Source organism: Megalops cyprinoides, chromosome 1 (genome assembly GCF_013368585.1).
Source record: "Megalops cyprinoides isolate fMegCyp1 chromosome 1, fMegCyp1.pri, whole genome shotgun sequence".
In the NCBI taxonomy this organism is placed as follows: domain Eukaryota; kingdom Metazoa; phylum Chordata; class Actinopteri; order Elopiformes; family Megalopidae; genus Megalops; species Megalops cyprinoides.
Window position 1 is genome coordinate 6,034,832 of NC_050583.1, and position 27,782 is coordinate 6,062,613.

At 40.9% G+C, this 27,782-nt stretch overlaps 2 protein-coding genes across 2 annotated transcripts; one reads left to right on the top strand and one right to left on the bottom strand.

The window, feature by feature from the left end:
• Positions 1-1,658: 1,658 nt before the first annotated feature.
• Positions 1,659-9,676, bottom strand: LOC118783615 (microfibril-associated glycoprotein 4-like). The gene is made up of 6 exons (XM_036537567.1): positions 9,611-9,676; positions 7,775-7,824; positions 6,804-7,010; positions 6,526-6,622; positions 6,165-6,332; positions 1,659-2,366 (listed from the first exon to the last, which is right to left on the bottom strand). Exons 2-6 carry the CDS (start codon positions 7,775-7,777, stop codon positions 2,068-2,070), a joined length of 774 nt encoding a protein of 257 aa, XP_036393460.1. The 5' UTR covers positions 7,778-7,824; positions 9,611-9,676; the 3' UTR covers positions 1,659-2,067.
• An 8,207-nt stretch (positions 9,677-17,883) lies between these two features.
• LOC118783598 (microfibril-associated glycoprotein 4-like) lies at positions 17,884-26,033 on the top strand. The gene is made up of 6 exons (XM_036537543.1): positions 17,884-17,978; positions 21,173-21,247; positions 23,372-23,575; positions 23,677-23,773; positions 23,934-24,101; positions 25,119-26,033. The coding sequence occupies exons 2-6, from the start codon at positions 21,242-21,244 to the stop codon at positions 25,394-25,396; spliced, it is 753 nt and encodes a 250-aa protein (XP_036393436.1). The 5' UTR covers positions 17,884-17,978; positions 21,173-21,241; the 3' UTR covers positions 25,397-26,033.
• Positions 26,034-27,782: the final 1,749 nt, after the last annotated feature.

Consider the following 27,782-nt stretch of genomic DNA (forward strand, 5'->3'; position numbering starts at 1 on the left):
GCAGTTCCCATCACTGGCACAGATCCACCCACCTCTACACACCATGGCTAGATTCCCAAACCTCAAGCACCACTGGCAGCCCAGAATATTGTTTATGTTTTGAATGCTTTTGAGAAATACCTGTGTGTTCTTGGAAAGTATTGTTTTTTTTTTCCTTTGTAGAGAAGCTGGCTGGCACTTCTCCCATAAAACGAGCCAAAAAGGGCAAAGGCTAAAAGAAAAAATAATTTATTTTAAAACCAGAAAGAAAACAAAGATGAAGAAGCCAGCTTACACAAACCAACAGCCAGGAAAAAAAGAGCCTCCCTCCTGCTCTCTAGCCACACCTACACTATATGGACAAAAGGATTCGGACGCCTGACCATTACATTGTAATGACATTGTATTCAAATACATATACTTTAATATAGAGTTGGTCCCCCTTTTGCAGCTATAACAGCTTCCACTCTTTTTGGGAGGCTTTCCACAAGATTTTGGAGTGTTTCTGTAGCAATTTGTGCCCGTTCATTCTGTAGAGCATTTATGAGGTCAGGCACTGATGTTGGACGAGAAGGCCTGGCTCGCAATCTCCGTTGCAGTTCATCCCAAAGGTGCTCGATGGGGTTGAGGTCAGGGCTCTGTGCAGGCCAGTCAAGTTCTTCCACACCCAACTCATCAAACCATGTCTTTATAGTCCTTGCTTTGTGCACTGGGGCACAATCATGTTGGAATAGAAAAGGGCCTTCCCCAAACAAAGTTGGAAGCATAGCATTGTCCAAAATGTCTTGGCATGCTGAAACATTAAGATTGCCCTTCACTAGAGATAAGGAGCCTAGCACAAATCCTGAAAAACAGGTGTGGCCAAATACCTTTGTCCATATAGTGTATATTTAATCAGCCTTCAATTAGTCAGGAGTGGCTTGTTAGGCAATAGGCTGGTTCCCACACAAATTACAACATATGCACACAATTAACAAATGATTAACACACAACTAGCGTTTAGTCTCTAGAAGGGAGAGGTGAAGGCTCCCTTTCATTTTACATTTACATTTATTTATTTAGCAGACGCTTTTATCCAAAGCGACTTACAAAAGTGCATACAGTAGGTACAGCGACAGTACGGGGACAGGATGTGTACAGTTCCACAATGAGACAGTTCTCAGCTGAGAGCAAGGTCTGTTTGAGGACGCAGTACTATCAGATTTTTACAATTACAGCCTAAAGGGCAATTAGTACAATATACTTTCGAACGGCAAACTTCAACAACTTCAAACGGCACAATGAGCGTCAGGGTAAAGGCGGCAAGAGACAAAATTTAAAAGCACAGTTTAAAAAGCACAGCAATTTACGACAGCACTTTCATCCTCTCTGAGTGACACGCTAATAAACACACAATGATACATTCACGCACTCAGTTTCCCTCTTGCTCCTTCTCTCTCACACACTCACTCTCACACACACACACACACACACACACACACACACACACACACACACACACACACACACACAGACACACACGCACAAACAAAATCAAGCATACAAGGACACTGAAAGCCAGTGGATGGTTCAGAGGGCAGTTGTCGGTGAGGCATAGATATTGTGATTCTAGATCCACTCAGATACCAGGGAGACACCCGGCCAGACGCAGTACACATGACGAGAGAGGAGAGAGGGTTGGTCATTATCTTTATTCTTCCACCTGTCTGTCACTCTTACCCAGAGAGACTTACAAAGCTGTCATTGCATAGATACATATAGTGCATATCACCAGAGCCTGCAAGAACAAGACCATGTGTACAGTAGAGCTAAGTATACATTAGCGATTAAATACTACAGTGTATAAGCATATAACCAATCTTAGTCCTTCAGAAAGATTTTCCCTGATCCCAATGCGTAGAGCTTTCCTCAAGAAAGAAAAAGCAGATAAGAAACATGAGAGCCACAGGAGTGTCATAAGTATAATAGGAACTATTTCAACTAATATTACACCTGCAGACATACAGAGCTTCATGCTGACCTACACTGCTGCTTGTCACACACCTTGTTCAGACACAATGAGTGGGCGTGGCCAGAGAGAAGCTCCTCCTACTCCTCCGCATCATCCAGAGACAAGGGTCTGATCTTCATGGTGATGGACTTCAGGGAGTAGTAACTCTTCCAAGTTAGCCATGTGACGCCAGTGTCGTAGTTGCTATTGTGCCCCCAAACATACAAGCCGTTGGGGTTTGTATTCGTGCAGCTATTGAACCAGAATCCTCCCTGATGCCTTTCGGCACAGTTATTGTAATATGGGTAATAATAATAGTAATAATAGTAGTAATAGTTATCCTGATCCTTGTCGAAGGTGGAAAACTTCTGCTGATTGTGATAGCTCAGAGCGTCTCCTGAGAAATAGAGGAGAGGACAGTTCGGTCACCAGCAGAGAGACGTTATTGGTTTACTCTCAGTCTAGGGGTAAGTCACTGGTTTATTAACAGTGACTTGTGTACAATTTAATATCTCGCTGTATCTAGCTTTTCAACATTTGGTGATGTTTTGCAGTGGGTTTTAGCAAAGTTTTAAAGTTTCATGTTTGAAAGATTTCATTTTGTCCAGTGAGTTGCAACCAGGACTTGGTGGAAGCACTGGACTCCCTCACGTAATGCAATATACAGTACCAGTCAAAAGTTTGGACACACTTTTCATTCTTTATTTTTACTATTTTTACCAAAACTATGAAATACCACAAATATAATTATGCAGTGACCAAAAGATTCTTTAGATTCTTCAACATAGCCAATTTTTTTTTTAAATTAAAGATTTTGTCTGGAAAAAAAAAAATCATGCATAGGCATCAACTTCACTATTCATATTTGTCTAGCAAACAGATTTCAAGCATTTAAGTATGTCTTTAGATCAAAATGTTTTTGAATGCATGTTTCCCATTATCTTAATCAGTTGTGTCCAAACTTTTGATTGGTACTGTAAACGATGTTAGTGATATTCTTTAAGGTGGTTTGTATTATGTGATAATCTAGCCCCTGAGGTACTGCTAGTTTTATTTGTGTTGATCGTACATGTTCTGTTTCAGCTGGGAGAGCCGATTATGTTCTGTATTCCAGTAGAACACCAGCCAGCCACTGTTTCCATGACTACTTTGTAACCACAACTTGTGGTGCTGGTTTTCCCTTTGTTTTGTCTACGTCCATCCTTTTCACTGTGAATCTGAGCAGGGCTTGCACCTTATGCGTGTTAGGCAATGGTGAGAGCATAACTAGCATATGGCTGCATTGTCTGGTTGTGAGATTATATCTGATGGTCATTAGGTCAGCTGACCAGCACTGGCCTCACCACCTGGGAGAGACCTGGCACCTTCCTCAGGACCTGCACAGTGCTACCTGAGCCAAGTGGAGGCTTGCATGCTCACCATAGCGTTGCTTCAATGTACACCTCTCCAGTGACGCTAATGTTGTAGTTGTTGCCAGTGGCGGCTGGTGAGCTGGAAACAGGGGAGGCTGAAACATTACCTTTAAATCTATCATTACTTCCAACCTGTTCCCCTTTATCCTCCTTGATTAACAATAAAACCAATAATTCACAGAATAATTGACACCAATGCGTAAATAGAGTAAATGATTATGCTCGCGAAACAGCTCAGATTGTCTGTAGTTTGTGCGCTATTGCGAAAGCTACAGCATGAGGTTGTTTAATTAACAAGGATGGCAATTTAAACAATTAAGTGGCAAGTAATCCCAAAGCTTTCTCTTAAATGTTTCACATTATAGCTTTATTGTGTTACAAAATTCAAATTACAAAACGGAGCTAAATTTAGTTAGATCGATTTAAATTACTGAGAATAAACTTTTAGGTTAGGTTAAGTACAATGAACAATACCGTTTAGAACACAGACCTCACAAAAGCTGTGATGTGTCATGAGCATTTAACGTAAATTAAATCGATAAATCCTTGTTAATTTGTAATGTATGTATTTCTGTATATACAGTATACATGTGTGATGATGTGTATCTCTGTGAGTTTATGTGTGTGTGTGTGTGTGTGTGTGTGTGTGTGTGTGTGTGGGAGAGAGAGAGAGCGAGAGAGTGTGTGTGTGTACTGTGTGTATGTTTTATATTTAAGTGTGTGTTCCCCTTATGTTTGAATGGGTACCCTGCAGGGCTGGAGGATCTATGCTAGCGCTGGGAATTGCCTCTTATTTCCCTGTGCTTAGAACACCTTGCTGAGAAACATGCATGTTTGTGACTTTTTAAAGTAACCTAGAGTCAGACTGCACAGAAGCCATTTTATTTTACCATGCATGTGAGAAGAAGTTCAGTCAGCAGTTTTAGCTGACTGAACTGAAGGCATTACACTTGCGATGCAGATGACCTGAAATTGTGCTGTTAGGTTACAGAGATAAAGGTGGTGAGAGTATTTGCAAGAGGAGGCAGTTCAGAGACAAACACGGACACGGTGGAGGGCGGGTCAGGGAAAGGGAGTTGGTCACAGACAGGAAGTTGAAGGGTCAGAGACAGGAAGTGGGCGGGTTAAAGGGACACAGGGTTCTTCCCAATACTTTAGAGATGCATACTGTGTCTCCTCCTCAGTGTCCTCAGTGACGCCCCACAAGGAGACGAGGGACAGATGTGAGGAGGAGAAAATAAGGAGGTGCCTAATGTGGTGAGGGAAACACAACGTTCTTATGCAACCGAACTTTGGCAATGATGTATGTTGTTCAGCAGGAATCTTTTATTCAGGACAGATGTTTTTTTTGTTTGTTTGTTTGTTTTTTGGAATGCATGGTGAATAAGACTATTTTGCAAGCAAAACGTTTCAAAATGATTAAAAAAAAAATGCATAAAAATCCATTTTAGAGTTTTAAAAGGAGATCCATAAGAAAGTGTGCAATTCCTGTCAAAATGCAATTCATTTGAATTGTGATTCGTCGTTGTACTGTGGCTGGTTACCTGTTGTATGCACATTTATTTGTATTTCTGTAGTGACTGATTATGTTATTGAACAAAAAAATGAAAATGCAAATGATGTCACCGTTTGTGTGTGTGTGTGTGTGTGTGTGTGTGTGTGTGTGTGTGGTTTATGTCAGGGACCCTTGAAAAACTCCTCTGAGCGAGAACGCATCGATGCAGTCTTCACAGAAGGAGAAGAACAAGGACGAGCTTGAATTGTCCTTAAGGAGGTTACCAGTTATTGAGATCCAGGTCATGCAGCATATGAAGACGTAGGAAAGGAGGAAGGGATGCAGTGTATCTCTTTTGGCACACAGCCAGAGCCTAAGCCTCTGGGCCAGTCGGGAGCTTTGACAGGGGTCTGATCTTCATGACGATGGCTTTCAGGGAGTACTCATAGCCCCTCCAGGTTTTCCAGTTCACACCAGTGGCATATGTAGAGTCTCCCCACTGATACAGGCCATTAGGGTTCGCCACATGGCAGTTGTTATGCCAGAATCCCCCCAGATATGATTTAGCACAGTTAGAGGAAGAGCTGTCCTGGTCCTTGTCGAAGGTGGAAAACTTACTCCCGTCGTGGTAGGCCATAGAATCTCCTGAGCAACGCAAGAGAGGAGACTTTAGTTCACGGTAGAGGAATTCACTCAGAGTGACAGGATGGAAATGCATTAAATCTAACCAGTGCTGAACAAAGCACAGGCATGGCCAAGAATAAGGTCATTAGAGGCCAGGCAACGCTGGGGGACAGCCAACTGTAAAGCTAGTTAAAACCATACACTGGTCACACCCTGGGACAACCCTGTCTGATCTCTCCTGAAAAAAGTCACTCTGAGATCCCCAGTGATTCACAAAGGTAAGTTAAAACAAGTTTTATAAAATTATTATACATACATATTAGCACAAATGCAATAAGAAAAATATCTTCTGGCCTCCCAGTCTTTTCTGGTATTTTTTTTTTTTTGGAACTTGCTGCTGTTACTTCACAGCCTTGCATAAAGTGTGTGCAATTTGTCTTTCTACTCAAACCATGATGAGGTGATAGTCTGCCTCAAGCATTACTGCATTGCCTGGGTCTTTGCGCTGAGCCTAGATCAGTTTGACCCTGAGATGCTTGTAACGAGCAGAACCCACGTGCAGCTAATCCAGGTGCAGCATAACATTGCAGAGGATCAGAGGTTCCTAAATCTGGCTGCACACTGTTGGTGATGATCACCTGAGACAGTCGAGCCACACTCTCACCTGCTCCTCCATCTATGTACTTTCCAAGCTGCAGCCTGTACCCATCTGCCTCCGAGTCGATAGCAAAGGTGGCGTACGTGGCGTGGACCTTCCCCCCCTCAAAGTCCTCCATGTCCACCTTCAGCTCATACTTCTTTTCCCAGGTGAGAAGAAGGATGTTCTCCAGTCCTGCGGTGAGACAACAGTACAAGCATCAGGGTCAATATTAACGACCAGAGCTATATTACAGGAGAAGTGCAGTGTACATTTCAATGGTAATGTATTCCGTTTGTTGCTGTCATCCAGATAGGGTAGATTGGCCTTAATCAGGAAACACATCTCCAGGTTTACTTAGTGCATTGTGGGAGTGAAAGAGCCTTACCCAGCCAGTACTCTCCAGATACATTCCCAAAGCCGCTCTTGTACTGCTCCCAGGGTTTATAGAAGTTCACAGAGCCATCCATCCTCCTCTGAATCACCTGAGAGACACATGTATATTGATCAATGGACCTCATCAATATCATAATTGCCATCATTATCAACATCATGATCATAATCAACTACAATCAGTTTATTTATATCTGGGATCTAGGAGTTAGATGTAGCTTTTCAGAGACACTTTTCAGCAGGTGAGTTTATCTGACAGGTGATGTTACTCACTGTCCACCTTCCTTCATCATCATCCTCCTCACAGCCCATGTCACAGTAGACCTGGACAGGAGAATGCTGTCCAGCAGGGAAGATGGTGTACACCCCACTCTGTGTAGAGCCGTTGTAGTAGACATCCTCACAGTCCGTTGGCTGATACTTTGTCACAGGAAGTGAGAGGATCGCCACAGGAAGCAGCAGGAAGAGGAGCACTGGGACCTGCACACCAGGAGAGAGGAACGCTGAGACTGTACAAGCATTGTAGTGTCTGCTGTAATATGGACATCAGCGTTTGACAGTAAGCTTGAAGTAGAGGAGGTTTACAAAAAAACTTATTTTTTAATATTGTATCGGCGTATACCGGTCTTCGTTTCGTTCTCACATTGTGTGCCAATATACATGATGGTCACATATGAGCAACTGATTCCTTTTAGCTTAAACACCTTCAGTAAATTTTAAGTTTTAACCAAAAGATTGCAATAATTACCACTATTCCTTTTCTTCTGATAAAGACTTATTTAAGGTACTCTAATATTTCTGTTATAGTTAAAATAACTTTAGTTAGCATGGTGATTTCATAATAGCATACTAGCGTCAACACTAGAGCTATGTCAGAGGAGCTAAATAAAAGTTAATACAGTGGAATTTCTGATGATGAGAGATATACCAGGTTTTTGCAGGTGGACACAACTGGACACAAACAGAAGACAAGTCCATATCTGAGAATGCCGCTTCATCGCTTTGTGAACTGAAAGCACACTTCTAAAGCTAGGACTCCTCCCATTCCAGCTCACACTCAACGCATGATGGTGTAAGATATGGACTGAAACCAGCAATAAACACCGAATGCCCTCCATGGTTTTTATGAGATCAAACAGCCAAAACCCGTTACCCCCCTCATTAAGTTCTGGAGCTGTTTAGAACACCAGTTCCAAACCATTATGAGGTCACACAAGATCTTGGAATGTTGGCATTAATCTTACCATAGTAATGGATTCCAAATATGATCCAATATTCAGAAGATCAGGATTGTCTAATGGGAGTAAAGAAAAGAACCAACAAACACACAGAGCATTACATTTTAATTTTACTCAGTGAAACATGACATTACTTCTTTTTAGTGTGTTTGATGTGGCTCTTTATAGTTCTGTGAAACACACTAAATGACCACTAAAAAGCCGAACCATACATACAACCTTTCAGCTATGCTTTATACGCAACTTTGGGTACACATGACATGAGAATGGCTGCAGCTGAAGCATGAGAACATTGCTGACTCAGATGACTCATACATAACATATATAAAATGCTGCCTAAACATGCTGCATATATATATAACACATCCTCTTGTTCTTTTCTCCATCTGTGGTAGTATTTCCCAATCCATCATGCACGGTTGAGCTGCTTTTATTATGAATTTCATTTTTTTTTTTTTTGCCCAGGACATTTGTGAATTATCATGGTGAATGATATGGTTTGGTAAAATGTAATGGCTTCCTTATTTTATGTTAATAGGGAAGCTTTAGTGTATGTATTGTAATAAAGTTCTCAACTTTTCATGAATAATGAGCTGTGATGATAGCTACAGAGCATGGAAACATGCTATAACATGATAATAATGCTGTGCGTGGCCATTATGTCTTGTTTACATAAAAATCTTAAGAATGCTGTATTTAGATAGACTTAATTGGTGGTTACCTGTCAGGATTTCTCCCCCATTTAACACTTACATTTAGAACTTACAGAACTAACTAAACATAATGCCATTTGAGCGTTAAGATCACCTCAACGCAACACCTCCTGCGCCCACACTGGAAACACTGACACAAAGGCAAGTGCAGTTCTAGAAATGCTCACTTTTAGCCAACAGCTATTTCTTGAGAAATTTGTGTATCTACCATCAATGGATTGGTGCACTGGTAGATCTCTTCCCTGACAAGAACTCAGCCATTTTTGTAGAATAGTACTTTGCTTACTCCATAAAGTCATAACAATACATTGAAGGCCTATTTTTGTGTAGCATAGTGGTAAGGATGAGGTGTTCTAATAGAGAGGTTGCTGGTTCAATTCCCCGCTGGGGTCCTGCTGATTTATCCTTGGGAAAGGTACTTAAACCAGAATTGTCTCAGTAAATATCCAGCTGTATAAATGGATGACATGCAAAAATTGTAACCTTTGTTACAATTGTAACCTTTCCTTTTCTCTCTGGAGAAGGGCATCTGCCTAATGCCAATAATGTAAATGTGTTATTATTTACTTCAGAAATATTCTGATAAACTGCACAGGGTGTGTATTGGACTATTTTTGTTTGAATAGTATTTCTGTTTTTCCAAAAGTCTAGTTATTCTATAATTTGAAGATTTGAAGGCATATGTTTTGCTCTGCCATCAATTTTGTCATAATTTTGAAACATTTTTTATCAGAGGAAACCACAGAGCCGCTTTCAAGAGTAAATTCACATGAATATGAAAATGTAACATTCTAACATATCAAACAAAGCAAATTCTTCTATTACTAAAACATGAAAATATTCCAGTGGTGGTATGCATTTATGTGCAGATTACGTAATGAAAAAAAAAAAATACTGGAAGAATAATCATTCTGAATCACAAAACATTGCAGTACATGTAACCAATAAGGCAAAACTTTGTGTTCAAACATAAACACAGAAAACAATGAACAATGATTAATTCAGGAGTTGACAGAATTATTTTCATAACAAATAATCAGAAGGAGTGGGGAGCTATCAGCTGATCCACTTTAAACTACAAAATAAATATATGTCTAAATTCATGAAATGAAGTAATATAGCAGCTCACCTCCTTTCCGTGTCAGTAACCAGGGACAGGACAGTGTTGTTGCTCTGAGTGATGGGTACTGTTTCCCCTCAGACACTTTTATAGATGAAGTCCCTGGCAGAAATCCCATTGTATACATCACAGCAACCTCTAATTATCTATGCATGCTTAATTTTCATCACTGTTTAAACTTGTTGTCCTGCATTTTTGCAAGTCCTTTTTCCTCAAATGTAGATGCATCCTTCTGTAATCAATTCCTCAAAGCATGCATACGAATCAGTTTCCTGCATACTCATACTGCATGCTCACGCTCCCAACAAAATAGGAATACAAAACATGAAATATAAAAAAAAAACATAAAACAAACAAAAGAGAAATCATTTGTATTGGACAATTTTTTTTTTCTGATTCGCAGAGCTGTTATTTCTGAAAAAAGTTACACTTTACTAGTGATATTTTTTCATAAACCATCGACCTTATTCAAGAAAACTCAAGAGGCATATTTATTCACATCACTGTCATTAGTGTTTTGGTAATTCTCTTTCAGTGTGAGCTACACTGCTAAGGTGCTTCCTGTAGTGTTTTACAGTACCTTCTGAATGGGATTTTTGGCCATTTTGAGCAGAGTTGTTCCAGGTCTTTGAGATCTTTTTTCTTTGTGAACTGCTGCCTTGAGTTTGAACCACAAATGTTCAAGTCTATCGAGGTGTTGAGATTGAGATAAACAGTTGAGAGCATTAATGTTATGTTCATTTAACTGTCTTTTTTTCTAGATGTAGATGAATGGAGTATCGACTGCTTTATATGTGCATACATGGGAAGAGGTAAGCGTAATTTTTATAGTCAAGGAGGGTACCAGTTTGCCTTCGTATGATTAATTACATAGGAAGTCTTCATTTGGAACTTCAATTAGTGATGCAAGGTCATGATTATGCACTGTTTGTGTGACAGTTTATCTGCATCAGTGTAAGCATGTATGCGTGACTATCTGTGTGTGTAAGAAAGAGAGAGAGAGAGAGAGAGACAGACAGACAGACAGACAGAGAATCTGTGACTGTGTGAGTGTGTGTGTGTGTGTGTGTGTGTGTGTGTGTGTGTGTGTGAGTGTGACAGTACCATTTGATCAAAACTCTTTCCAGGAATAAGGCATGTTTCTCAAAAGCACACAGTACATGAAATCATTCTGGGCTGTGATTGGTGCATGGAGGATGGCACTATAGCCCGTACAAGTGCGTGGATTTGTGTCAGTGATGGGAACTGCTTCTTACTTCCCTGTACTTCGAACACAGTGGTGCGGGTTAGGGTTGATGATAGGGTCAGCAGGTCAAAGAGTGTTCTCTTACCTCAATCAAAACTCACAGTCACTCTGCTAATCTAGGTGAGTGTGACTCAGAGTGCAGTGTTGAATTATACAGTTTAAGTTTAAGTGTCTCATTCATTCTGCTAGTGAGCATGAGTGCATTTTTTATTCCCACAAACACTACAGTCAGTCCTGTAATGGTAATTACAGTGCATTAATAACTCAGAGAAGTGCCACTCTCTCCTTAATCTTAGTGGAAGGATGTGGTCTGTCCTGCTTTGTATGTAGTATGCAATCAATCAATCAATCAAATTTTATTTGTTGTAGAAATAAGATTGAAATCAAGATTGTACATAAAGCGTACATTTAGTATGGTGCATTTTCCATGGCATCTGCTTAGAAAGGAACCCAAGCATCAGAAAGATGAACAAATAGCTACCATTACCTGAAAATATGTAATAAACATGTAATAACTACAATAACCCTCTCCATTCTGGTGTCATGCCTGCTGCTTGGTATCTGAGTGTATGTGGAATTGCAATACCATTTACACATTGGGACTCAAACCTTGTAAACATATATCATTCAACACTGATGTGAAAGGGAAAAAAATCAATAATTTGGATTCAGTTTATGAAACACTAAATTATGCTTCTTCTTCTTAACATTGTTGCGCCCAATTAAGGTAAATATCTGTTGCACAAATTCTGATACACTATATATCTATTAAAAAAAAAAAAACTGTTTTACTAAATCTTTCTTGTTGCCACTGCATCAAGCTGCTAAAAAAACAGCTATTTCCACATCTCCACAGCAACATGCACAAACGTTTAAAAGTAGTGTAGGTATATGTTAAGCTCCAGTAAGTTTAGCTTTTTCAGTTATTCACTTCGTTGAGTGTTTGGACAGATACATCACACACAGTATGTGAATGCCTTGAGTCAAACGAATGCCGAACACAGAATATTTTGGCTCTGTCACTCCTTCCTCATTTCTTTCAGTACAGCATTAATTATGACATAATAATGACATTCTGCACTTGAGTGATACACGCTGACTTTCAATACCACAACTCAAGCTGCCCCTGTTAGCCACAATGTCACTTAACCCCGAGCACAAAGTCTGCCCATATTTTAGCATCTCCAGCAGGAGCAGCAGTTCCCTAGTTTACTTCCAGACATAACTATAACATAACATATTCTTATTATAGCATAACATATGCTCCAATTCAGCTCTGTTTGAAATCTCAGTCATTTCAGGAAAAGAAGCTTTTTTTTGCTCTGTGTGAGAAACATAGTGACATGGTGTTAAATCAGATGTCAGGAAACAACAGGATTGTTTACCATGAAGACACGTCTCTGCTTACTGATAGCTGCAATATATTCAGACGCAAATAGCGAGAGCTAATTTGATTATTAAAGGAATTTTTCAATTATTGGTAATATAAATGAAATATGAACTTATTTAATAGCACATCTAGGATTTGTTTTACTATCACCTAAGTGTATATAGTTATTTATTGTTGTTTTGTATAGATATTATTTCATTGTTTCTATGAACAGGTATTTTTGTTGTGCTTTGTGATGTGTTGTTGTGAGTTGTGATCCTGTGTGTTTTGTAGATGTTTTATAGTTGATTTGTCTTAATTTAAAATTAGTAAACAGCTAGGAATTATTGTTTGCGACGAATTAAAGATAAAAGAAAACATCTTCATCTAATTTTCAAATTTCTGAGTGCGTTTTCCCCGGCACTCAGCTGGTACTTTCTCACATTACAAAGCAATGAAATATTCCTCTGACGTGATTGTTTTTATATGTGTACAATCCAGACAATCTTGTCGACCGGTCTCTGTAGATACCTCAGCTGACACAATGTAAATACATTTTTTTCCCCTTAGACAAAGTAAGTGTTAACAAAACGATTTAATGCGTGTGTGTGTGTGTGTGTGTGTGTGTTACAGTTATTCATTTAGCACACACTTTCTTCCAAAGCGACCTACAGTACATTGGAGTGTGTGTGTATGTGTATCAGTGTGTGTTTTGTGCATGTGTTTGTGTGTATTAAGCAATATTAGGCATTTTTTGTGTGTGTGTGTGTGTGTTACAGTTATTCATTTAGAACACACTTTCTTCCAAAGCGACCTACAGTACATTGGGTGTACTGTGTGTGTATAGTGTGTGTGTGTGCGTACGTGCGTGCGTGCGTGTTTGTGCACGTGCTGGCTGTTGAAACACTGATATTAAAAGCTGAGACAGTCCCGCAGCTTCTCAGGATGGTATTCTAAGTACAGGGAAGTAAAAGGGAATTACCGTTAGTGTCACAACTGCACCAAGCCAGATCCTGCAGGCCATGGCCAGCCTGTCCATCCTCCAGGCGGTGCTGGCAGCCAAGAGTGATTCCATGCATTGTACGAGTCTGCAGAATGCAGCTCCATTGTTCAAAAGTATTATTTTCTTTTGTGACCTGGGAAGACCCTAGTCACGCACACACGCACACCCACACACACGCACACACGCACACCCACACACACACACACACACACACACACACACACACACCCACACACACACACACACACACACACACACACACACACACACTAACGCCCGCATCCTTTTTTACGCACGTTGTTACGTGTATTTGTGCTTTATTTGTTAAAAAGTAATACAAATATGGTCACAAAAAATGAGCTTGTATCACTGAAAGCGTGCGTCTAGCATGGCTGGTTTCCCGCTCATCTGTGCATACTGTAACTGACAGCCAAGAATGCTGCTCATGTATTGTGTGCTTCTAAGAAGTGTATCTCTGTTCTGCGAAAGCATTGGTTTTGTTCTTTGGTTTTGTTCCCAGGTAATGACCTGGCCACATACACACTCACATTGACAGACACGCAAACACACCGTATAATACTGCCTGATACACACACAGATGCACAACACACACACAAACACACATACTAATAGTCTCATGTATTCAGCTGCCCAATGCTGCTTAATACACACACAATCACATGTACAAAACACACACACACTCCATAATACTCTCTCTCTCTCTCTCTCTCTCTCTCTCTCTCTCTCACACACACACACACACACACACACACACACTCATAGTCTCAGATGCGATGCCTAATACTGCAAAGACACACGCAAACACGTGCACCAAACACACACACTCCATAATACACAAACACACACACTCCATAATACACAAACGCACACACTCCATAATACACAAACGCACACACTGAGAGTCACATATGCACTGCCTAATACACACATATAGTATATAACCATGAGTGTATTTTACTGTCTTTGTGTGTTGTGTCACTAAACAGCACTGCTCTCACTACCTCTGTGGAGAGGTTAACACAGGTTAAAAGGTGAGACATGCAGTTTCTCGGCATGGTGTCCTAAGCACAGGGAAGTAAGAGGTAATTCCCATCACTAGCACCGATCCACCTACCTCTATAGGTGATGGCCCCATCTTCCATGCACTGTGGACAGCCCAAAATGCTGTCTATGCACCTTGTGTTTTTGAGAAATGCATCTCTGTTCTTGGAAAGTACTGTGCCCTGGTAACACCCTGGTACACACACACACACACACACACACACACAATTTGTCTAATACATTGCATAATACCAGCTTTTGTAGATTCACTTCCTCGATTACCTTCTTGCATAGCTGACAACTAGGAATGTTGTTCAAGTACGGTAAGCTTTATCTCTGTTCTTCAGAAGTTTTTGCTTTGTTACCTGGGGGCACCCTGGTCTGTCATACACACACAAGCGCACACACACACACACGGATAGACAACCGTCCTCCTCTGGCTATTGAGAAACAAACACTAAAAAGTCGCAGACATTAAGTTTCACAATATGGTTCTGTAAGCTTGGGGAAGTAATTGGAAATTCCTGTCACTATCTCAGATCCAGCAAAGGAATGATTCCCAATCTTCTGTGATAACTAAGAAGGTTACTCAAGTGCAGTTTGCTTTCAAGAAATGTGTCGATGGTCCTCTACAGCCGTGTTTCCCAACCCTGCTCCTGGAGGCACACTGTCCTGCATATCTTCTATGTATCCTTCCTGCTTGACTAAATCAGGTGTGCTCAGCTAATCAAAAGTGCCACTGATGAGTTCAGTCAGGTAGGTAGAGCAGGGATAGATAGAAGATATGCAGGACGGTGTGCCTTCAGGAGCAGGGTTGGGAAACGCTGCTCTACAGCATAATTGTGAAGTATTATTTTTGGTTGGTGTCCTGATTTTTAAAAGGGCACATGCTTCAGCCCTGCAAACATGTTTCAGTTAAAATGATTAATGAACTTGAATTCAGCTGAACTCTGACACTGTGCTGAGTGCTTGCATGCCGTACCCTTCATTTTGAAAGTGTGTGTTTCCCTGTGAAATGGCCAGAACGTTGTGCATCCTGACCAACAACTGTCCTGAGTATGTAACACATACACTGCATCTCTCATTCACACACACACACACACACACACACACACACACACACACACACACACACAGACACACACGCATAATGCAATGGTAAACCTAAACTTAAAACGGTGTGTGCTAGCATACAGTTTGCTCTCCCTTCGGCAAAGTTTTGGCATTTTCACATTCAGAGTCAGAGTCAGAGAGATTTTATTGTCAGCCCATCCATACGCAGTATACAGTAGGGTTGAAATAACGTTTCCCTGGGACCCATGGTGCTACATTCAATACAACTGAATAAATACACAGGACAATGAATAGACAATAACAAGACAATAAATAGACAGGACAACAAGACAATAAATAAATAGACAAAGTAACACGACATCAGATTGTAAGGCAGAGAGTGCAAGTAAATATGTAAACAGAATACACTTTTTAAAGTGCCTATGTGCTCAGTGCAGGGGAGTGGGCGGGGCATGCTGTGCTCCTGGGGGTCTGTTCCTGTGCAGGTACAGGAGGGGAGGAGGGGGCAGCGAGGAGTTGAGGAGCCTAACTACCTGAGGGGAAAAGCTGTTGCAGTGTCTGGCAGTGACAGTACTGATGCTCCGGTACCTTCTGCCAGACGGCAGGGGGGTGAACAGTCCATGGGAGGGGTGGCAGGGGTCAGTGGTGATGCAGGTTGCCCGCCGGGTCCAGTGGTTCTGGAAAAGCTCTTCCATGGTTGGAAGAGGGACTCTGATGATCCTCTCAGCTGTCCTCACTATCCGCTGTAGGGACTTGCGGTCAGCGACGTTGCAATTCCCAAACCAGACGGTGATGCAGCTGCAGAGGATGCTCTCTATGGTCCCTCGGTAAAAGGTGGTGAGGATGGGAGGGGGGAGGCTGGCCTTCTTCAGGAAGTGGAGACGTTGCTGGGCCTTTTTGGTTATGGTGGTGGTGTTGAGTGTCCAGGTGAGGTCCCTCGCTATGTGCACTCCCAGGAACTTGACACTGTTGACTGTCTCCATGGCAGAGTCGTCGATGTCCAAGGGAATGTGAACAGCAGGGCTCTTCCTGAACATTCATTATCTGATCAAGATATGTATTTCACATATATTGGTTGCTTTATTCCACTTACACCACAGCTAACTTACTTGCAACAGAAAAAAAAACTGGCACTGTTGCTGTGCTTTTATTTATTGCTTGTATCTTTTGCTGTTAAATTCAGTTATAAATAGAATGTTCAATTGTAACTGTATGTTGAACAGGCTTGTATATTGATAGGGAAGGTTATATGGCCACATTTATTCAAATGTGGTGCAATCCATAATATATCACAGTACATTATTTTCATTTCAAAATGTGTTAAATTCAATCCGCATGACATTTAATTAACCATGCCCACATTTAGTATGTCATCACAGACACACTCCCCTCTGGACAGGTTTGTTTGAGGAAGTAAAAGCAGTCAGGGTCAGTGAGGTTACAGATAGGTTTCAGACAAGTTAGTGACAATGGAAAGACCAGCAATTTCCCAGCTAGTCAAGAGTCAGTCTGTAACCTGCCCAGTGGAGACAAGGCAACAGTCAAAATATTTGAATATTCATGTTCACGTCGGTATAGTAATGTATAATCATTTGTTCCTTTTCTACAAAAATGGTCAGTTGAGCACAAAATAAATATTCTCAACTGATCCTGTCAATCTCTAGACCTCAATCCAATTTATCATGGTTTGAACCAAGAAAGCAGTTCACAAACAAATAACCTGAAAGATTTAGAGTAATTTTGCCATATGGCTTTGTCAAAAATCCCACGTAGTGGTGTCAGAACATCATAAAACACTACAGGAAGCATCTTTTCCATGAGATCCAAGCCAGAAAAGGGTTTACAAATCACTTATTACATTACTGTCATTCAGCAGATGCTCTTATACAGAGCGACCTAAACAGGTTATAATTTTTATCCATTCATACAGCTGGATGTTTACATAAGCAATTCTGTGTGAAGTACCTTGCCTAAGGGTAGAGCAGCAGTGCCCCAGGGAAGAATTTAACAACCAAACATTCGATTACAAGCCCTGCTCCTTACCGCTGCACCACCATTACAGGGATATGAATAAATATTGAATAAAATTTCCTTTTCATGAACAATATGACTATTGCCATGTGCAGTGCTTTTAAGATTAAAGTATAATTTGGAGGGAGGGAGGGAACTGTATCTGTTTCCTCTATTCCAAAATGCTCATTTGTCACATGGGCATTTGCAGAATCAGTCACAAGAAGGACGGACAGGTTTCCATTCGAGGAATAACAACTTGAAAAACGCAGAAGAACAAGCACAACAACAAACTAGTGATGAAATAGCGATCAAAGGAAAAATGCATAGAGGATTCATTGTTGGCATGATAACACACACACACACACACACACACACACACATACACACACATAAACACACAAACACACAAACACACACAGACACACACACACACATACACACACACACACACACACACACACACACACACACACACACACACACACACACACACTCACTTGGGACTCTGCCAGAGAGTTCATTGTTAAAAGTGTTACAAGCTAGTGGATGTGTTTCCCTCCACTGAGAGCAAAGACTCCTTCCAGCCCCTGGTTACTGACACAGACAGGAGGTGAGCCACATATTACTTAATTGTTATCAACGCTTTGAAAGATTTACCAAGCAGAAATACAATATTGGAGAAAATGGTGATTACCCTAGTAGACTTAAATTTGAGAGGGGTCTTGCGGTAGGACTTGACTTATCTTTTTCCTTGGCTCTAATTAACCAGGGTGCAAGAAACAGAAGAGAATTGCTCACCGTTTGAGATGGTGGAAATGGGAAGAGGAGAGACATTTTTGCTTTTTATCATTCTCTCTGTGAATTAAGAGGATAAAAAATAAGGAGAAAAGCACAATAAATCAAAGCATGAACATACTCATAATTAGAGTTGATCTTTTTCCCCATTTCCGTCATCTTTTCTCAGATGTAAATCGTAGTATTCTGTTTCTCTGTATTTTTTCTTTTCTTTTTCTAGAATGAACACTTTATTCCCGTCTGTCAATCAACAATCAATCAATCAATCAATCAGCCAATCAGTCTATATCAGAAGTCCATTATTCAGTACACCAGGTTATGACTTGTTGCGCTCTTTGAGGAGGTTATTCTGTGGTTTGAATCAGTTAACCCGCCAAGTGTCAGTTCATCCTGAAGTAGTTTTTCTTTGGCGTACGCCGTCATGGTTTTCCGACACTGTTCTCAGGACTCATGAAATAATTTCACTTTAAAACACGTATCTTTTTTTCGTTTGATGTTTCCATTATTTACCTCACCTCTTGTATTTCATACAGACGCCTCCGAGTTCTTCATTTGATATCTGTTATGTATATTTTCATATATGAGCATCTATATAGGCTACCTTCACACATACTTACACATTTCCCCTTCGCGGCGACTGTGAATTAACCTCGTTCGGTAATTATGTTTCCGTTTGAAAATGCATTAGACCTACTGTTAGGAAAAATAAAGTGATAACCATTATAGTAATTACAAAGTAACAATTTAATAAACATAATTCAACGGTTGCTTTTCACAACTTTCACATTTTCATTTTTTTTGGAGAGGGATTTTCGTTAGGCTGCGTTTCAATTAAATTTCTCAAGGCTGTAGAAGGCATAAACGCATAACTATTCTTATTAATTCTGCACGGGAATCGTCTTCTGAAGCAGTTCATTTCTTCTGTTACCATAATCTTTCTCACGCGTGAAAACATGCCAGATAAAAAGATAACATGATAAAATGGCTGTGGTATCAAAATTGTAATGTAGTTAAGATTCAAGAGCGATTATGCAAACAACTGTCTCCCCTTCTGTGCTTAAAGCTCCGTTTCTCCAGCACCTGCAAGGTACCATTACAGCTAGATCTACCCGCATCTACTGTGGTGGAATGGGTTTCTGAGTGTAAAAGGACAGAATCTGTTTATATGATCGTCTGATTAGGTGTCATCACTGGCGAAACATTACCCTGTCGCCTAGAAATTCGGCTATATTATGTTTTTGATTTCATTTAGTTGGCTTGTACTCATAATAAATTTGGTAAATAAATTTGAAAATAGTTGACATGACAGATGCATGTATTTATATGCATTTTCATATGTCGCATATACTGAAAAGGAGTACTTACTGTACATAATATATATTATATATACTGAAATTAAGCACATATTGTATGATATTCTATGATATCTGAAAAGCGATAAACCATTGTTCACGAAAAGCTTTGCTAGTCCTCTATGGCCCTCTTGTGGACATACGGTGGCGTAACAACACTCTTTAACCCTCAAGCGACGGACATATTTCGGACACTGGTGTCCGAATGGGGTCCTTTTTGACCCCAGTATAGAGACTTTGTTCAATTGTTCTGTTGTGGCATTATTGCTTCAGTAATATTGTAAAAAATTTACAGAGGCTGGCGCAAAGGGAGATGTAGCCTACAGGACGCGAACATTAAATACAATTACACCAAAATGCGTGAATGACGATTTCACCCTGAAATGTTTGGCTTTTTTTTTTTAAGATATAAAAGTTGGTTTGTTTCGGTGTGTGTTTTTTAAAATGCCTTTTGTTTGATAGGTGGCTGGTTAGTCTACGTTCAAATGTAGAAACTGTAACGGCTCGGACAAGGACTCAGTCTCAGACCACGGGAGCCTCAGGTTCCAGGCGGGTTTATTGAAATGCAAGACACAAGCGAAATCAAAAACGGGCAGGGTCGATATCAGGAAGGCAGTCCGAGGGCAGAATCAGGGGCAGAAAACGGGAGCAAGCAGGGTCAGGAACCAGGTAGGCAAGCAGAAACGAGGTCGAGGCGCAGGCACGGTCGAATTCGGGAACTGTCAGACAGAGAGAAACCAGCGGGGACGAAACAGGCGAAAAACACACTGAGACGAACTAGCAAAAAAAAAAAAAAAAAAAAAAACGACAGGAACAAGCAGGGTAGAAATAGGGCTGGGCTGATGAGGGGACTGGAAACAGGTGTGCGGGCGGGCAGGTGGAACTGATCAGGAGGGCGGAGACAGGGCGGAGAGCGGGGCGGGGCTGGAACACAAGAAAAAACAACAAACAAAAGCACATGGACAGGGAAAAAAAAACAAAAACACCACAGCTAGGGAGGCGGAGTACTGACAGAAACAGATAACCAAGGGAAAGTATCACGTTTAAATGTGATTAATGCTTGAGGTGATTTAAATGTATTTAAATGGCGTAATTATTAACTCTTAACGGTGGTTGGAGGTGAATGTAATGGATTTCAGCTGTTCCTGTCCTTGCTTTTCTCATGTCTACCAACAGGGGTTAGCGGTTCCTTTCGAATATATGTCTCAATAAATAAAATAATTCATGGAATGTAAGTTATACTATACTTTTGGACTCAATTTTTATGATAGACGATAAATACGTTATATTTACACCTATATTTAGCAGGCTGTCTTACCCAGAGTGTCTTACAGAGTGTGAATACAAAGTTATAAAAGCGCACGGAACTTGTACAAACAGGACACTTCTAACCATGTTCAAATATGCGTCAGTGCCAAATGAAGTCATGAGATTGCAAGTACCTGCTCGGTTCCACTCCTAAGCGCAATATAGGCCTACCCTCCGGTATGACTATACGATTCCAAATGCAAAGCTATCGCATGGTCTGTAGTACAACTACCATTGTTAAGATTACACAGAAGCTGGGCAAGAGATGAGCATATGTTCCTATGAAGTGAGAAAAAAGGAAAATGTAACGTCCACTCTCTTTGTTGCTTTTTTTTTCATGCCTCTTTAGACAATCCTGATATTCTGAAGCTTGGGCTGTTTGGAATTCCAGCCGAAACAATCATATTCGGAATCCAGTATGATGGTAAGGTTTATCCAAACATTCCACTTTCTTCTGTGACCTCATAATTTTTGGGTTTGGGTCTGATGTCCTCAGTTTGGTCAAACTTGGGGCACAATGACTTCAAAGACTTGCTTGAGATGCCTTGACAGCCACGCAGGACAGGGCATGATGGTATTTCATCACGTGCTTTATACGTGACCGCGAAGACTGACCCTTACAGGAAGGGACGGCAAGGCAACCAGAAGCTGTGGAGAAGTGTGGTCTGGCAAGAATAAGGTTTGATAGTAGATTGAAGGTGAGAGGGTTCCTTCTGCTGCCCTCATAGGCTTGGACCTCAGATTTGTATTTTATTGTAGCCACATCTGGTAACCAGTAGAGGGAGATGATGAGAGGTGTTACATATAAGTAAGTTTTGGCTGGTTATATTCAAGATGAGCAGCATCATTCCTTATAAGATGGTGAAGCTTGATGGTACACATGGGTAGACTGGCAGGCAGAGAGTTACATTACATTACATTATCATCATTTAGCAGACAGTTGTACCCAGAGCAACTCACATAAGTGGCAGGTAGGGAATGTAGCACAGGGTATTGGCAAGATTGCATATGAGATGCTGACTGAGTTACAAGGGACAGGGTGAATCCAACTGCAGAGATGACTTGGGGCACAAAAAGGTCTGGTTTAAAGAAAACAAAGCTTCTTAATGGCTCAAGGAAAGCAATGCAGGCTTAGTACAGGAGTTCACACACAAAGTTTGGCAACGCAGGACTGGGCTTAAATAGCAGACAGCACTGGTGAAACCAATAACTATGCAACTATACACAGAAAGTTGAGGCCCTCTGGTCATCCTGGGAAGCAGCAGCCGAGAACCCTGACAGACTGATCATCCAACTCATTTTTTTTTTTCAATGCCAGTACATTGCCGATGACTCACAGAATGATTTTTATCTATAAAGCTTTGTGATGTCTCGACGAATCGCAGATGTGTCCTGCAGTGTATGGCTTCAGTGGGTGTGGCATCTTGCAGCTATCTACGACAGTACCCATTGCTTTTTGGTGGTACAAATGATAAAAGACTTTATATTGTTATTTATATTGGGTATATAAAACTGTCACAACAGACCATTGTGCCACATGTAGCACAGCTTCTACAGGGATAACAGCCTTTGATGAAGGCTTCCTTGTTTTCCCCGACCACATCAGATCTTAGCAGAACATTATCTTCATTTCAACCTCAGCGCTGGAGGGTTTTGAAAAACACTGTTAAGGGATGGGTCAGGTGGTAATACATTTCAGTATTTACTGACTATAGATTGTATCGTTTTCTAATCTCACTGAAGTGCAAATAGCTGAAAATGGCTCCTTCAGTTTTTAATTTTTATTTATTTATTTTTTTTAATTAAATGGTTGTGTCAGGTTGTTTTGCTTTTTGAAATGCATTCCAGAACCAAGAGCTGGTAGAAAAGTGAATGCTTTATAGCTTTTTTTTTTTCCACCATCAAATGTATGGATGGTAATCTAGAATTGATGAAATCAGTGAATTAAATTATTTCCTGTGAAGGTCCAAATCATAAAGCAATCATAAATAAATCTAATCAAAATTTTAACAAATTGTGTGTAGGCATTATTATTGTCAATGACATCTGGTTTGGCTCCATATACTTGTAAGTAATATATATGTTTTTCTCAAATGTGAAAATTAGGACCGAGACCAAAATAATTAGTAGGTATAATGCTTTTCTGATGTGTTAAATTTGAGAGCCTCTAATACTGTTCCATGTAGAATGTTGTGTAAGGAGAGATTGTCAAGAGTACGGAGCCAGTCTTCTTTCTCAATGATAGACAGGGATTGTAATTTATTTAAAATCAGTTGTATCCCATAAGTATGATGGTAATTCTTTAACAGTAAGTTGTACCTCTGTATGGAATTCCACAAATTGGATTTTTTTCAGTGATTTATTAGCCCTATGGAGAGTTAGAAATGGATCACGGAAATGGATGTTTTTAACCTCCTCTGTTTCAAGCTCACCAGCTTCCACTGATATTTGCATGCACCAGATGTACTAACTCTTCACGGATGTCCACATACAGCAGATGCTGTGATGCTTGCACAGAATCTCAGCGTTCCTCTCTCCTGGTGTGCAGGTCCCAGTGCTCCTCTTCCTGCTGCTTCCTGTGGCGATCCTCTCACTTCCTGTGCGGTACGAGCCCATGGACTGTGAGAATGTTTTCTTAAATGGCTCTACACACAGTGGGGTGTACACCATTTTCCCTGCTGGACAGCCTACTCCTGTCCAGGTCTACTGTGACATGGACTGTGATGAGGACAGCGATGTAGGAGGGTGGACAGTGAGTGACGTCACCTGTCAGATAAATTAATCCGCTGAAAGCGTCTCTGTGCCAAAGCTCCTGTGTCTTATATTGTATTAAAATATTCTTGGACCTTTCAGGTGATTCAGAGGAGGATGGATGGCTCTGTGAACTTCTACAGACCCTGGGAGCAGTACAAGAACGGCTTTGGGAATGTATCTGGAGAGTACTGGCTGGGTAAGGTTTTTTAATCCCACAATGCACTGGGTAAATCTGAATTTATCCTATATGTGTGAAAGTAATGAATACTTTAATATTTAAAGTGACACCGCACTTCTATACTAGAACTCTTTCCCTCAGCATTGACCCTGATGCTTGTGCTGTTGTCTTGCTGCAGGACTGGAGAACATCTTCCACCTTACAAGGTCAAGGAAATACAAGTTGAGGGTGGACATGGAGGACTTTGAGGGGGGGAAGGTCTACGCCCAGTACTCCTCTTTCTATATCGATCCTGAGTCCGAGGGCTACATGTTACATGTCAGTGGGTATGCTGATGGAGGAGCAGGTGAGAGTGTGGTTCACTTGTCTCATCTGATCAAACTGATCATAGCCAGTTTTTAGGGACCCCTGATCATCTGCCATGTTACCCTGCACCTCTTGGTTAGTTGCTTGTAGGTCTTGATTATTAGCTCGTAGCTTCTACTGTCATGACCTGGCTCAAAGTCACACTAAAAAGTGGACCACCACACCAAGCAATTAACATCAATCCGAGTCAAAATTAAAGTACCAAATACTGAAACTACATTCACCAATATGAATGGTCCATCAGTAAGTCAGTGAGGCTGTAGAGTGATGCGTGGGTGATGGTGTCGTGTACGTGGGACGCAAAGAGAAGCCAACAAAACAAGCAGACAACCCTGTCTGTGGGCCAGGAGACTAAAATGGGGAGAGGGAACCCCCCCAGGGAGAAAGAGAGCAAGCTGAGGCTGTTGGGAGCCAGTGACCCAAATGAGCAGGCAGAGAGAGAATGTACCCCGAGGCCTCATGGCTAAAAAGTCCTGCTTCCTGGTTGCTCCAATAAGCAATCAGCCTCTAGGGGTTTGCACACAAAGAGAGCACAAGTTAACAAGCACTAGTAATATCACTGGAAGGCAGGGCCGTGATCCTACTCATAACAACCATCCCAGGGTCAAACAGGCTGATCTAGGGTCAGTGCAGATAAAATCCTTGGCAATGCAGTATCTTTGAGGCAGAAAAATAATAGTATTCCCAGGTGTCATTTGTACTGGAGATTGATTGTGAGTTTTCCCAGGATGTGACTGGATTGGGTTTTAACCTATGACATACCTTTAAATAGTAGTCTGTACCCCAGCTTCTGGCTTCTAATGATCTTAATCTTGGCCACACTTGCGCTTAGTCCAGGACCCATTGCCCTGTAACAGATAGAACGCTCAAAGAAGTGGTTAAGAATTAGGTGCTGTGATTTTAACGTAAGGATTAAATACATCGAAAAAAGGTATGTAATGGATGCATTTCCGTAACTCTGCTGTGGACTGAGGTGTTTTCACTTCTTGATTCTCAGGGGACTCTTTGGTACAACACAACGGGCAGAAGTTTTCCACCTTCAACAAGGACCAGGACACCGCTCCTATCAGCTGTGCTAAAAAACATATGGGAGGCTTCTGGTACAAGCGCTGCCAGTTTGCAAACCCAAATGGCCTGTATGTGTGGGGGAAGGACCCAATCCAGGTCGCCATCGGCATAAACTGGCAAACCTGGAGGGGCTATGATTACTCTCTGAAAGCCATCACCATGAAGATCAGGCCCTTGTTTATGGTCCCAGCTAACATAGTGGTTTAGGAAGTTCCACCCCACTTCCTGTCCCTTTAAGTCACCCACTCCCTGTCTCTTTAACCCCCTCCCCCCACTTCCTGTCTACGACTAGCCCCACCTCAGTCTCTGATCCACCCCTTCCCCATCCTTGATCTGCCCCCCTCTTCATCTCTCGACATCCGTTTACCCCCCTACACTCTCTCCTTGATCTGCCCTCTACCATGTCTGTCATCTCTGAACTGCCTCCTCCAGCAAACATTCTCTCCATTGTCAACTCTGTAACCTTAACGGCACAATTTCGGTTCATCTGCATCGCTAGAGAAGCGCCTTTAGTTCGGTCAGCTAAAACTGCATACTTTTCTCAAATCCATTCTCAAATCCTGACTCTGGATTGCTTTAAAAAGTCACAAACATGCACGTTTCTCTGCAGGGTGGTCTAAGCACAGGGAAGAAAGAGGCAGTTCCCAGCACTAGCACAGATCCCCCAGCACTGCAGGCTATGGGAGGATTCCCCATCGTTCATGCTGTCAGCCCAGAATGTTGTTTATGCACTGTATACCTCTGAGACATGAATCGCTGTCCCTCTGAAGTGTAATTGTAAAGTGTTTTGGCAGCAGTGTGGCAAGGTTTTGGGTTTGGTTCCCCACTGTGGCACTGCTGCTGTACCCTTGGGCAGGGTACATAACCCAGAATTGCCTCAGTGAACTTCCAGCTGTATAAATGGAGAAAAGTGCAACCTACACCAGTCACTCTGGATAAGAGTCTTTTAACATGTCTGTACATCCAGCAGCGGTCCTGTCCAGTTTAGACCACATACACTGGCAACTCTCATTCACACACACTCACACACACACACACACACACACACACACACACACACACACACACACACACACACACACACACACACACACACACACATATACACTCACAAATTTTTGACAGTGGACTGTAGCTGTCCAACTCTTCCCTTAACATTACTTTACTAAGTTACAGATACAAACATCTGTCTTCATTTTTTCCCACTTTATTAGACAGTCCTTTAAAAATGTACAAATAAACACTTGAAAATTTAATTGAAATGAATATGATGCATTGACTACTGATTTTAAATAATATGCTGGTCGTAATGATTGAAGATAACTTTGACTCCTATGTATCTTTTGATTTTAGGGTCATAACTGAAAGTAAACAGGTTGAAAGTAATGATAGATTTAAAGGTAGTGTTTAGGCTTCCCCTGTTTCCAGCTCGCCCGCCGCCACTGAAGGTGGGCCATGTCCGTGAAATCCCACTTCTTCCATCTTCATCAAAGATAACCAATCAGGAGCTCAGAACTTAGTACTACTTCCGTTTCAGTCAAACTCTCTCACACAAACAGCTATTCTCATTCACATATCCTATCATTCAGTCTTACATTCACTGTCATTTTGTTCCTTACACATGATTATTTGCATTCAAAGTACTATTTATCTCTCTTACATATGCTATTATTCTGTTTCAAATATAACATTATTCTCTCATACATATATTAGACCTTTGTTTCACATACACTATTAACTTCATTTACATATACAACCATACTTACATACATATACTATCATCCTCTGCCACACAGACTATCATGCAAGCATATAATGTGTGTATAAGTAGCTATAGTTTTCTGTGCAAGAGAGAACAGTGCTGTGTGTATGAGAGTATGATAGTAAATAAAAGAAAGTATGATTGTGCATGTAAGAGGGTATAGTAGTGTTTGTGTAAGAGTATAGTGGTGTTTGTGTAAGAGTATAGTGGTGTATGTATGAGAGTATGATAGTAAATAAAAGAGAGTATGATTGTGCATGTAAGAGGGTATAGTAGTGTTTGTGTAAGAGTATAGTGGTGTATGTATGAGAGTATGATAGTAAATAAAAGAGTTTGATTGTGCATGTAAGAGGGTATAGTAGTGTTTGTGTAAGAGTATAGTGGTGTATGTGTGAGATTATGATGCTATGTGTGAGATCAAGTATGAATTATCTCTCAAGGGGCCTCTCATAGACGAGCTGTCAGTCATGCTGAGAGAAGGGCCCACAGGTTAGACTGAAGCTGCCAGAGTCTAAGGGGCACTCAGTGAGTTCTCTGCTGCAGGAGTGGCAGCTGCTGAATGCCTTTAAATACATCAGTGGAACCTTTATTTGGGTACCATTTTTAACATGCAGTTACATGTTTTTTAATTGTTAATGATCAGTTTTACTTAACTTTTTTAGATTATTATTATTTTTAATTTATGTTATAATGCATACTTTGTATATTTCAATTCCCATTTGCATTCAAATATGTGCATTTTGTGTTGTACTACAGTATATATTTATGCTTAGTTAGATAGTCTCATTTTATATTGAAGTTGATTTCCCTGCCAATAAGGAACAGCTTAGT

What these genes read in the sequence shown, in the direction of transcription:
- LOC118783615 (XM_036537567.1), bottom strand. An exon ending in ATCTGGAGAGTACTGGCTGG is followed by an intron (nt 6,333 to 6,525) that starts GTAAGGCTCTTT and finishes GTCTCACCGCAG; the next exon opens with GACTGGAGAACATCCTTCTT. An exon ending in GTACATAGATGGAGGAGCAG is followed by an intron (nt 2,367 to 6,164) that starts GTGAGAGTGTGG and finishes TCTATTTCTCAG; the next exon opens with GAGACGCTCTGAGCTATCAC.
- LOC118783598 (XM_036537543.1), top strand. An exon ending in ATCTGGAGAGTACTGGCTGG is followed by an intron (nt 23,774 to 23,933) that starts GTAAGGTTTTTT and finishes GTCTTGCTGCAG; the next exon opens with GACTGGAGAACATCTTCCAC. An exon ending in GTATGCTGATGGAGGAGCAG is followed by an intron (nt 24,102 to 25,118) that starts GTGAGAGTGTGG and finishes CTTGATTCTCAG; the next exon opens with GGGACTCTTTGGTACAACAC.